This window comes from Rhea americana, unplaced genomic scaffold, assembly GCF_003343005.1.
Source record: "Rhea americana isolate MKP2758 unplaced genomic scaffold, rheAme1 scaffold_42, whole genome shotgun sequence".
In the NCBI taxonomy this organism is placed as follows: domain Eukaryota; kingdom Metazoa; phylum Chordata; class Aves; order Rheiformes; family Rheidae; genus Rhea; species Rhea americana.
Genome location: NW_028186557.1, coordinates 2,691,226 through 2,703,679, shown reverse-complemented (window position 1 = coordinate 2,703,679; position 12,454 = coordinate 2,691,226). Strand labels below are relative to the sequence as shown.

The 12,454-nt window shown below is 42.2% G+C and overlaps 2 protein-coding genes across 2 annotated transcripts in view; one reads left to right on the top strand and one right to left on the bottom strand.

Moving 5' to 3' along the window:
* Nucleotides 1-3,872, top strand: part of MNAT1 (MNAT1 component of CDK activating kinase) — a 123,108-nt gene extending 119,236 nt beyond the window's left edge. The window contains exon 8 of the mRNA XM_085315054.1: nucleotides 2,653-3,872. Within this exon, the coding sequence (XP_085171180.1) occupies nucleotides 2,653-2,773 (121 nt within the window). The 3' untranslated portion in view covers nucleotides 2,774-3,872. The remainder of the gene's footprint in view (nucleotides 1-2,652) is intronic.
* Nucleotides 3,873-6,720: 2,848 nt separating this feature from the next.
* On the bottom strand, nucleotides 6,721-12,444 carry TRMT5 (tRNA methyltransferase 5). Its single transcript, XM_085315042.1, has 5 exons — nucleotides 11,912-12,444; nucleotides 10,729-11,381; nucleotides 10,228-10,352; nucleotides 7,995-8,649; nucleotides 6,721-7,047 (listed from the first exon to the last, which is right to left on the bottom strand). Exons 1-5 carry the CDS (start codon nucleotides 11,947-11,949, stop codon nucleotides 6,983-6,985), a joined length of 1,536 nt encoding a protein of 511 aa, XP_085171168.1. The 5' UTR covers nucleotides 11,950-12,444; the 3' UTR covers nucleotides 6,721-6,982.
* Nucleotides 12,445-12,454: the final 10 nt, after the last annotated feature.

The following is a 12,454-nucleotide window of genomic DNA, read 5'->3' as shown; positions in this document are numbered from 1 at the left end:
AAAAAAAAAGGAAAAATGTACACCAGAAAAAGCAAACCTCTTTTTCCTGGTTTCTGCTTATAAGATTTACAGGTACTTAAAATAAACCTATGAAAAACAGACCTGGTGTGCAGGAATTTGCTAACTAGTCAGAGCAATTACCTCCAGGTTCCACCACCTAACTGAGCTCGGCTTTTGGAAACGAGGCTTGGCAAGCGCTTCTTCCTGGTGCCGTTCGAAAGGTGGACGTGAGAAGATGTGCTGACCTCCGCCAGGAACGCAGCTCGGAGAGCCCCCGGCGTGACGGGCACGGCCCGGCGCGGGCGCAGCAGCCGGCGAAGCGCTCGCTTCTCCTTGCGTGGCTTCGGCGGGGCAGGTCCCTTGCAGCCGCCTCGTGCCCCGTCGCAGTTAAAGGGGTCGGGAACGTCAAGCGTAGATACTCGACGTGAAAATGAAGACCTCGCTTGGGAGCCGGCAGCGCGTAGGAAGTAGAATTGATGCAAGTTGCCGTAGTAAAAGTTGTTCTGAACCTTTTTGTCAATGGGTTTGTGCTGCGTCGGAGCACCAATGAGYATAAATGCCGTAATATCTGTAAATCAGAGCTTCCTATGGCAGTAATGCCCCAATTATAGGTGACCTAAGGAGAGGGAAGCAATAGATTCTGCCTCTCTACTCCCTCTTTTTACTGATGTGTAAGAAAAATAAAATAGGGAAGGGGGGAAGAAGAAAAAGCACAACCTACCTTTGTTAACATAAAAAAACCAATGTAAAGCAGTCCTCTGTTTTCTCTGGACTGCTCCATGGGTGACTGGAAAAATGAAGTTTGTGCAATGAACTAAACATAGTACAAGTAAAACCTGACGGAGATGGGAAGTGATGGGAAGTGACTTTATGAGACCGTATAGTTTGGAGGAGGGAGAAAGTTTCACACCAGCATTTTCAAGGAAATTATTTGTTACAGGCAGTATCCCTTTATCGCTCCTGGCTGGGGGGAAAAGAGCTCCCGTTTCCCACAGCAGTTGTAAAAGGCTTTTGGGAAGGCTGGGAGGGCAGCGGTACCCCGGCACCTGCGCCGGCGCTGCCCGGAGCTGGTCCTCGGCGGGGAGGAGCCTGCTCCGGTACGAGCGGGCCCAAAGCACAGGGCTCACCTCGACCGGCCTGGAGGAGGCAAATTCCGACTCTTAGCTTCAGCATCTWACCAACAATAACTCAGTTAGAGATGTTGGTCATGTCTGTGCATTATGGTTATTAGGTGCAAGAAATACAGTTTTAAAACTGTGATTAATCATTTTTAAGTAACCTTTTTTTTTTTTAACACATTTATGGCATCAATGGGTATGACTGTTTATTATGTTTTACCTCTAAAATCTGACCTGTTTTATATACTCTTTATGGAAACAATGTAYGGTCATAAATTAAAAGATGCAACTGTTTTGGATATTTTACTGGTGGTCCTGTATTTTCCTGCCAGAAGTGCAGATGTTTTAGGTTTCTCAGGATAACATTATAAAAGGCTGTGTGCGTTTTGCAAGTTTATGCTTGAATTGCCAAGCCAGAGGTGGAATGACTCAACCTTCCCAGGAGCAACATGTACCAAGTGATGAATCAAAACAGCTAGTTGAAGCTCAGTGGCTTACATTACAACTGTGAAAAGCAGGTCTCATTTATGATATTTTATCTGGTGTTTAACATTTCAGACGGTCACTTTGCTCATGTCAGGCTACAGCCTATGTCTGTCTTGTATTTGACGGGTTCTTGGTGCAAACCTCTAGCTGAGAATTTGCTGTCACATCTGTCTTATGTGGGATGCAAGAACTACAGAGTTACTGCATTGAATGAAAGCGTTCAAAGCCTGCTGAGCCTTCAGCGGGAGCTCTCAGTGTGCTCGATGGCTGCGTTTGAGCTCTCCGAAAGGGGCTGAGGAAGGCCCAGAGCTTGAGGAAGTACCAACAGATGTGGCATGTTTCAACTTYAGGTCATTAGTTCAGGTTTGGTCTGGGTGGTTTGGTGTAAAATTAGATGCCTCTGCAAAATGATGCTGCTGCTTAATTAATGGCAAAGCTTTTAGGCTTCATTAGCCAGCACGCTGATGATAGCCCCACACTGATGTAATTTCCTGGTGTCAGTGGACTTGCTCTGGATATCGATCAGCCTGAGAGCAGGAAGTTCAGCTCTGCTGTCATCAGAACAACCAGCACAACTGGCCTTCGGGAGTTCACAGCATTAACTGGGCAGAGCTGAAACCCTTGGATTTCTTTGGGGGGTGCAGGAAAGCTTGTATGGTTGTCATCTTCAGAGGTGGGGAATGGGCAAGCGTAGAAGGAGCTACAACATGATGGGGGGCAAAAATGCAAACACCCCCTGACACTCAGTAAGCACAGAAAACACAGACCAGTGAGCGTACTTTATTGTGTACAGCGCGCTCCAGAGAGAGTTCTTGTAGTACCCTGGATGTGCAACTTGTCTGAAGGGGCCTCAGTGTTGTCACTTGTTTTTTGAATTAATGGAAGCTTTAGACTGAAACATTCATTAGACTTAAGCTGCTTGCTGCTAAATGTTTAACTGTCTTTCCGTTCTCCCCCCAGAGCAGCCTCAACCTTACTCTACTGTGAACTATGCAGGTGTTGGACATGTTTGTTTCTGTGCTAAAGTAGCGCTTCTCCTTGGTTTTAGGTATCTCAACCACGTTCGAGCTGCCTCTCCGCAGGATCTCGCTGGGGGCTACACCTCCTCTCTCGCTTGTCACCGGGCCCTACAGGATGCTTTCAGTGGTCTTTTCTGGCACCCCAGTTAGTCGCTGTACATCAACCCGCAATGAAGGGATGCTGAATGGTGTGAAAAGTCGAACCAGCGAAGGTGGGGTAAAATTGCTGCCGTCTGCACAACGGTTAAGCTGCACTCACTCTTCTGTAAAACCAGCTGTGTTTAAGTTTCAACGGGGGGAAAAAAGTCTGCACAAGAACTTTGTAAAATGGTAGATACATTTTTGTGGAGGGGGAAACTCGTTAGTCATGTGGCACTTTGCTGAGGGAGGCTGAAGCAATAAGCCACATCTAATGGAAGATGTGAATAACTCAGCTGTGTATGTTTGAGGTTTAAAGAAATACACTTGTAAATTTTTTTTAAATAAAGCCAGACTTTTTTTTTTTATTGAAGTCTGTGGTTTTAGTCTTATTGCAGGGTTTTATTTGCACAAGCATTTAAATGCCATTTTGATTATAACATTTAGTGTCAATATTCAAGCCTACATTTTCTTCCCATAAAACTAGTTTTCCCAGTTCAGACAAGTGGGTTTTTTCTCCTGCCAGCTGGATGAGATGAGAAACTCTGAACTATGCTGACACAAGTCTTATGTAGGATCCTTCCTGATGTCACTTGTTTGTTACCTTTGTTCAGAAACAGATTATCTTTAGCTGAGAACTTTTCAACTGAGTTCCTGTAGAAGCACCGTAAGAGGTCTTGAAATAAAGCTAGTTCATGAAAAAAATCAAAATTGGTTTAGTTTCTTCCTATTCAGTTCAGTTTGCATTTTTTTTGGTCAAGTATTCAGAAACTTTTTGGGCTTGCACATCCCTTTGTCTGGCTTTTGAGATGATCCTTACCATCCAGTCTGCTACTCGTGCATCTTCCTTCCTTCCTGTTTCTTTGTAGTAGAACGTAGACCTGTTGTGCAGAGATGAGGTTCCTTTCTGAGGGCTGGTTGTTCTCACAAATATGTATAAACTGCAGGAGACTGGAAACGGCTCAGGACAATGAATACCTCTAGAGGAAAGCCTGGACCATTTTTTATGGGTCATCTGTTAATGGTTGTTAAATACTGCACTGAAGAGTGTAGTAAATGAATGTGTTTTTTTTTTTTTCCTAACTTGTAATAAAGTGAAGAATAAGCTCTATTCCAGACTTGGTGATTCCTTTATTAAGGAAGGGGGAAGAAGACACTAAAATTTCCATTTCCCTTTCTCTGAAATCCTGCTGTTTGTGCCCAGAATAGATGTTGACAGGTAACATTACGGGGTGAGGGGTGGCCTGACCTTAGACAGAAAGCCCTGTGGCTGGGCGTTGCGGGACTCAGCCGTACAGCACGGGTTGGAGACCACTCCCAGCACTTGCAGACTGTTGCAGTGTAGCTTTTTTTTTTTTTTTTGCGTGCTGCTTTCTGCCTGCTGTCTTGAAGGGCCCTTCCTCTTCTCTCACCTGTGAGGCCTTCATTTACCCATTCCTTACCTCAGGGTAGATGGCTGCCACCATTGCTAGACCTATTTCAGATTTTTCTCCAGATAACCAGAAGCAATGAGAGTTCTTCATTTCCTGTATCATAAATGCCAGCAGCACGTCTCCTATTCCAAGGATATGTTAGATAGCTGCAGTTCCTCTCGGATTCAGCTCTGGGCCAAGGGAAAGAGTAGCAACAGCAGGGGAGTCTTGAGAAGGCAGCAGTAAGATACAGATCTGGCCGGGGCAGAATGGCATATTGCAGGGAGCTCAAAAGGTGGCAGACCCACTGTTAAGGGGAGGGAAGCTACAATTACGGGTAAGAGGGAAACAAAATTTTTAGCTTTGTCAAGTATAATAAGCCAAATTTTGGAGAGGGTCAGGGATATGGGGGGGAAGGGACATGAAATGAGTAAAAATTTAGCATAGGAGACCCCCCCCTAACATCAGGGAAGATTGTCTTAGGGGTAGAAACTGGGTGTTTGGGTATCTGTCAATTTTGACTTTACATGACATATTGAGAAATAGTAATGGGAAGCTATACTATTCCAKGCTTACCCTGGCTAGTAAAGATACACCTCATGTGGATTTGGTTTCTGTTCAGTTTATAAAGCTTCAACTTACTACTCTAATGAATGCAGAATTGCTTAGGCATTAATACATGTCATTTAAATATTCTTATGCAATTTGCATGTGTGCATGGACTACTTGCTATTTAAAGTGTAAGGTCTATCTGTAAAAGTAACTACACACAGTACAGGGAAAAAACAGTTTTAAGTGCAGTTAAATATAATCCATTGACTTGCATATAAACTAAATTTAAGCTGTAAAAATAACAGTTGTATGCAATCCTTAAATAAGTGAGCAGAACTTGAAAGTGCTTAAAAAAAAAAAATCCCTCTTCCCTGCTCTGGGATACGTTAGTCATGTACTGAAAAAATCAGTTACACAGCTGACTTGCCTAACAACACAAAAATGGTGATGAAACCTTGGTTTCTGTAAACAAGGCCAAGGAGCCCTAAGCTTGGACCGCAAACCAATGGACAACAGCCTGTTGGAAGTCAAAGGCATGTGCAGTCTCTATTATACAGACCAGACAGCACTGTTAGCTCAAATCATAGGGTGACTGCATCATTCCCGAATGGTCAAAGGCCTTATCGCCACAACTATGCTTATGAAGGGCTCTGAAGACCAAAAGCAGCTTTGCAAGTGTTTATGGGCAACCCAAAGGGCAGCGCAGGAGAGCATATAATGCCGCACATCAGAAAATTTAACCGATAATCGAGACAACATCATGGGCTAGAGGCAGGAGACTAGCTCTTGTTCTTAGAGGAGCAATGACTTGCAGGGTGAGGCTATGCTGTGACTGTCACTGACAGCAAGAATGAACAGGCTAAAGCTGCTGTGATCCCACGTGAAAGGTCAGTGAGGAATGTTAGTGTTGGTGTGGCAGGCTAGGGAAGATAGTACAGCAGGATGTACCAGTGGAGTTATGCCGCTGAAGGACAGGCTGTAACATAGAGCTGTTGTGCAGAACCAATAGACAGGCTCATAGTATGAGTGAGAACCAGGACAGCAGCGGAGTCAGAAAAAAAGGACACCGGTTACACACTGAAGCGATGGACCGACAGGATACCAGCCACAGTAGCAGAGCTGGATGGTGATTAACATCTGGCAACTACGTTTGCTAGCATGTGGGCACTGAGCTTGGACAGAAGGAAACTATCTGAAGCTCAGAGGATGATTAGAGTTCTCTGTCTAAGTAAATTATTTCTGGTTGACATTGGCCAACAGTAGCTCAGATGGGTAAGAGAAGGAAATCAGAGGCAGAGGATTTCAGAAGCCATACACACTACGCGCAGCCAGTCTGACAGACAGCATCTGGAGATGGCAACGAAGGAGCAGTCAGAGAGGTAGGAGAGGAACTGGGAGAAGGCAGAAGCACAAAAGCCACAGGAGGACAAGATTTCCAGAGGAGAGGAACATTTAACCAAGTGTTAGTTCTCAGTCTAGTGTGTTAACACAAGCTTGTACTTAAGCTGCAACTGTACAAACAGCAGTAAAAGCTTTCCTGCTTTAACTGTGGGCAATGCCAAGTTAGAAGTCAGTAAACTAACTAAATCACTTAGTGTTAAAAAGTATTTAATAGTCCAAAAGCCCAGGCACAAGTATGTGTGGTTATTTATACCTTTTTGTAACTTAGGGCAAGTTTTTGAAAGGTTATCTTGCTTACAAAAGAGCTGTTTGTCATCTGCTTACAATGATCCAATATTCTCAAACATCAAACCTGTTGGTCAGAGAGAATCCCATTCTCTCTGATAACAAAGGTTATTTCCTAATACACATACAGTTAGTCCAAAGGCCTACAATATATAAAAAGCAATGTTTTCATCATTTGTATCTTATGTGGGTTAGCATTAAGGTCTGTCCCACTACAGACTGCAAATTATCAAAATAAAACTGCAGCAGAAAACTAACCCAGTCTGTGTTACTGAATTATCATGGGTGTGAAATAATAAAGGAGAAAAGTACCAAAAAATAYTTATTAAAGAAGCGAAATTTTATTCTTTGTAATAAGAACAATTTCAGTCTGGTTATTGATCCCACAATTAAGAAAAAGTAAATGCAGAAAGCAAATGCTTACCAAGGAAAGATGTAACATGCATGACACATGCCCACATCTAAAGTGGGTAACCCAAGCGTGGTTCAAAGAATTTAAGGGGTAGTAGGCTAGAGGTATCCTAAGTGTACCTAATGCAAACTAATAAGATAGTTACCGTAACTCTAATCTTCAACTCAGTAAGGTCTCTTCAGAAAAATCTTTGCTGGTACGCAGACGTTTAGAGGCTGGTTTCTCTGGAAGAAGGTTAGAGAAAGTAAGTTTAGTGTACAATAAGCAGATTCTGAACTAAACCATGTAATACTTAACTCATCTCTTCCTGTTAAATCCCTTAAGTTCAGGATTAACTGTTACACATGAAAACTGCTAAGACAATAACAGGGAATCTTTTCTTTATTAAGTGCCAAAATGAACTTCCCAGAAAACCCCTTTATTGATCTGCGTCTCAGCGCTACCCAATAACAGCATAAAAATAAATTTCATGGCATTAAAGCCTTATCAAAACCTCCTTTTCTCTATTGAGTTCATGCAACTGCAGGCTGAAAGCCTCCCTCTCCCCACTAGTCATATGTTGCAAAGCCCACTTTCACTGAAACCAACTAGTTTCTACATCTGCTTCAAGAAATGAATGGCCAGTATCTTTTCTTTAAAAAAAAAAGATAGCTGAAGATATTTATCTTTCTCATATTTCTCAGTTAAATTGTACATAGCCTGATTCTGCTGATGTAGATTCCAGATCTAAACTGAGTGCATACAAGCATTACAGAGAAGGTCAAAACCAAGACCACTACATTGGAGATAAACCTCTCTACCTCAGGTGAAAGTTGAGCCCCAGTTCTTAAATATTTAGCTAAATGCTTGACGTTAGATACCCTATCCTCCCCCAACATGCTATCTGAGGCATAAAGAGCTGGTCTATAGCCTGTGGGATGATCCTATCCAGTCTACTGATGCTCCTGCTGGGATCAGAGGTGTGGACCTCTGTTACTGACAGTGCACGAAGCCTCCAGCTGCTGCACACATGCAGGCACTTAAGAGTCTTCCCAGCTACCTCTACACCACAGTAGAAAACTGCTGTCACACAGCTGAAGTGGCCCACACCACTGAAAATGTGTGACCATCCTAAAAAAGCAAAAAGCTGTAGCCTGAAATACAAACACCAGTTGGGAGGATTGTTCTTTACCTTCAACAGGGCAGGGCCTCTTGTACAGGACATCAGCTGGAATCTGGAAACTAATGCATATCATCTCCTTGTTTGGTGCAACATTTCTAACCAGGTAAGTAGAACAGCGTCCATCCAAGGAGGTTCCCAGCGAAGCCTCAGCTCGTTCTTGAATATCTTTGGCTGGATCATGATGTTTAGAGAAACCATAGCAATGCACGGTGGGAAGGACAGCAGTGCTGCACGGCTCTCCAACTAAGAGATGTCTGAAAACATCTAGAAATTCAAGAGCCAAAGCTGGCAAATTCATGACTATATGAAAAGAGGTATTCTGTTCTTCTGTCTGAAGTGGAAGCTCTTTACTTAGTTCTTCTCTAACTGGCCCCAGGAGAAAGTCCCTGCCATCCATGTTGAATGTTTTTATTTTGTTGTATACTTTGTTTAGTTTACAGTTGTGCAAAAGCCAGTTGTAGGATTCAGGATTGAGATCATTTGCAAATACACTGCAATTTTTCTTTGCTGCTGGAATAGCAAAAGGCCCAACCCCAGCAAAGACATCGAAAAGAACATCACCAGGCTTTAAAAGCTCAACGATACGGCCATGCTCTGTGGAAAGACGGGGATTCCAGTAGACCTTCGAGAAGTCCAATTCATATGCAATATTATTTTCTTTGACCTGAAAGTCCAGAACATTTGTTTAAGCCTCTGTGTTCACATTCCAAACATGTTTAAGCAATATCAGTAATTAAGACAGCTAAAAAACACTGTGCTTTATCAAAAGGTAATATGTACATTGACGTTTGTCCCATCAATAGTACACATGAATCGTGTATGAACAGGTCTACTCATCAGAAATAGCCATAAGGAATGTTCCAACTGTCAATCCAGATAGCTGGCTTATGCATGTCTCAATAACCAGGTGGAAATAAAGCAGCAACTTAAAATGACCATAAAAAAAAAAAAAAAAAATCTGAGGCTTTTCAAGAGCTTTGTGGCTGGATGACAACTACGTTATTGAAAACAGACCTTGGGAAGATGCCTCAAGCCCTCCTGAGCCTAGAGTCTACATAGTAAATAGTGTCTGAAAATGATAACAGCACAAGAATGGCAGCACTCAGCCAAATTCAAAGCCATTAAGAGCCGAATCTCCAGTTTTAACAAATCCTGTATTTTGTTTCTCAAAGTGACAGAGTCTTGGAAACTGATTCAAACCAGAACTTGGTGATGACCAATCTAAGAACAGACTTGAAGAAGAAATGATATTTATTCAGATGAGAGGGGAAGGCAAGTTAATGCTTTCTTTCCACTACTACACTGATTTTTTTTCTTATGTTACTCCACAGTAACACACAATCCAAATTACGGCATCATTTGCTTTGCCACCAAGAAACACACTAAACTGTATTATACTTTCTGCAGTTTGCAGCTCAGCAGTATACCAGCTGTATGCTTAATGAGCAAACACCATCTGCATAATATTTGACTATCACTTCTGTCTTAACAATTCAAATGCCTTCCCTGTGCATGTATAGCTCTATGCCAGCAAGCTATTCAACATTTTTCTTTAGCAAATGTTGCCTCTTACAAACAAATAAAAGTGCTACCAGCTAGGAAAAATACGTTTTGGCCAAACCAGTAGCCAAATTTGCAGCTAAAGCCAAGAAACCCACTGTGAGGAATACTCAGCAGTTAGACAATAATGCTTTCACCTGAAAAAATGAAAAATCTCAGAATAGCAGAGAGGTGAGGTTTTGTCTTGTTGCTGACAGAACGGAAAATAGGCATAGGCAAACTCTTGCCCAAGTTGCAAAGCCAGTGAGTGGTAAAAACTGGGTCTAATGTTCTATATTAGCTGCTGTACAGTGCTTGGTGAAGTTAAGATACAGCATTTTCTTAGATCAAATGCACTAAACATTTTGGCTTTGCATAAAAAAACCCCCAAAACTCCACCCTACAGTCTGTAATTGGTATCCCTTGTAAGAAACCTTTGTTTTAGCTGGTTTTACCTCTCAGTAAAAAACCTATGCTATGCACTTGAAAGAACATTTATCTTTGTGATCTCTATAGCTGTGTTTTTATTCTTGGCAGATCAGCAGAAATGAATGTAAAAGTAACAGCCAACGTTTATATTCTAAAAGGGATAGCATGCAAAGGAATGTTTTTAATAGTGACTTTTCATCACATCTTCTTTCCAATTATGTTTTTCATTTTTAGCATATTTGATCTAAGACAATATGGGAAAAAAAATGTGTACCTTGGTTACCAGGTTGCTCTCTCCAGCTAGCACTTCCATTTGAAAATTTCTGTACGTGTTGTCAATAATACTGGTTTTATTCACTACACACGTAACTCCTGGATTCTTGTCAATTATAACCTGGCCTGAATAAGAAGTAAAAAAAAAAAAAACAAAAACAGAAAAACAGTTTAAGGCATTGCAACCTTTCCATGTTCTATAAAATACATAAACACAGCAGCGTACAGTTAAATTTACAAAAGCAAGCATGTATTTGAACAACCTCTCTCTAACCTTTTAGGGTTGTAGGTGTTATCTAAGGCACAAACGTTACACTGATCCAATGCTCAGTTACTGTAAGAGGACAGAATTCTGTCTTCTGCGTACAGCTAAAGCATCAGTTTTAAATACAATGCTCAAATTGTAAGGCAGTAAAGAAGCCTAGAGTTTTCTTTGTACAACTAATTTATAGATAGAACAATTGATTGAAATACCTTTGGGAACACAAGTTGTTTTACCTACCGATCAAATATCTGTAAGGTAGCTGATGATCTCTAAGATTCAAATGTGCTATGTGACCAACACGGCTAAATCCAGAGGTGACATCTTGACCTGTGGGAAGGACTGCTCGTAGGATCTCCTCTGACTTGAAATTGTCGTAAGTCAGCTCCAAGTCATACTTGCATACCACAGGAGGAATATTAAACTGTTTTAATACCTCTTGATCTGATTCTCCCAATGAGAATTCTGGTATTTTATGAGGATCCAATATAAGAAGTCTACTGTTCTCATCGTCTGGATCTTCAACCACTCGTTTTAGACCAGGACGCTGTAGTATTGTATGTTTTAAGGACTTCAGTAAAGTACTTATTCTTTCTTTCTTAACTTTAAGAGCTGGAACAACAACTGTCCTTTTGAAAGCTTCTCTGTTGAGTTGTGTCATTCCACGCACTTTAGGAGGTGGCGAATACAGTTCTAGATTAGCTTTATCCTCTACAGTTTCAGGCATTGTAAAGAAACTGTTTCTCTGAACTACTACTACAAGTGATCCAGGTATTCTGCCAGAATTTTGTGCCAAGTGCATCCAAATCGTTGGAAATGATGTATTTGATGCAGCTGTCCTAAAATGATTGGTTTTCAGTAGTCTGGCAGAGTATCCAAATCTCCATAAAGTCCTAGAAGAGAAATTATTCATTTTATAGACATTATGTAATCATTCCCCTGAAAAGGCTGCAAATCACATGGATTTGCTGTTCACTTAAACTAGAATTTCCATTTGTGACCAAATAATCCACAATAGTTTTGTAAAACTCCTTATTATTTGTAAAACTCCTATTGAACCCATTATTTAATGGATTCAGATTTCCATCCTTTTGCAATTGTATTTTTAGACTTAAACATTAATTAACTTCAATCCTTTCCTGCCACAACACAATGAACTCTCCTTGTTTTATTAAATGTGATAGTAATCCCAGAAATTCGAATAGAAAAAAAAAAAACTATTGCCTTGATCCTACTGCTGGATCCTTTCTTTGATAAAATTGGTTACCAAGCAGTGGTTGCTAGAAAACAGCTATTAGCAATAGTAGTCACAATCACTCTGGCGATTTCTGCCCCCTACACCCCAGTTTGCTCCTGGGTAAAGGTTTTGCACTCTGCAATGCCTTTGCTCCACGAGCTATGCCAACTGCCAAGCAGACTATACATTAAACGTGGAGTTCTCCTGAAGGCACCGGGAAGCATTGGTAAGGTCTGTTCAAGGGCTGCACAGTTCTCTAGAGCTCGTTCACAGGAAGGTGACTTGAAAAGAAGCTTTAGTCTTCTTTAAAGGGTTTTCTTGATTCCAGGAATGATCCAAAGAGGCCCAACTGTTCTTACTCTGCGTCGGCCACCAGTTGGGATTTAGGGCGTAAAGCTGACATTTCTCCTGGCTACTTGGGAAGTTTTGCTTTTTAAGCCTGGGAGGAGGTAGAGGAGATGCAAAACGCAGCGCTGAAAGGAGCCCAGCTCTCRCGCCCGCCTCAGACTTCTCCCCTCTCTCTCCTTTGAGGTAACAAGCTGCGCGGCCTGCTCTGCAAAAACACAGCCGTGCCCAGCGCCGCGCAGGGCYGGTCTTGCTCCCCGGGACTCCCTCCATCTCCAGCCCAGCCCGTCTTCCCAACCCAAGCTTTGGGCAAAGCGCGCCATTCCCCAGGCCGGCCCGGAGGACAGGGAGCTCCTGCCCGGGCCTGAGGGCTTCTCCCCCCCC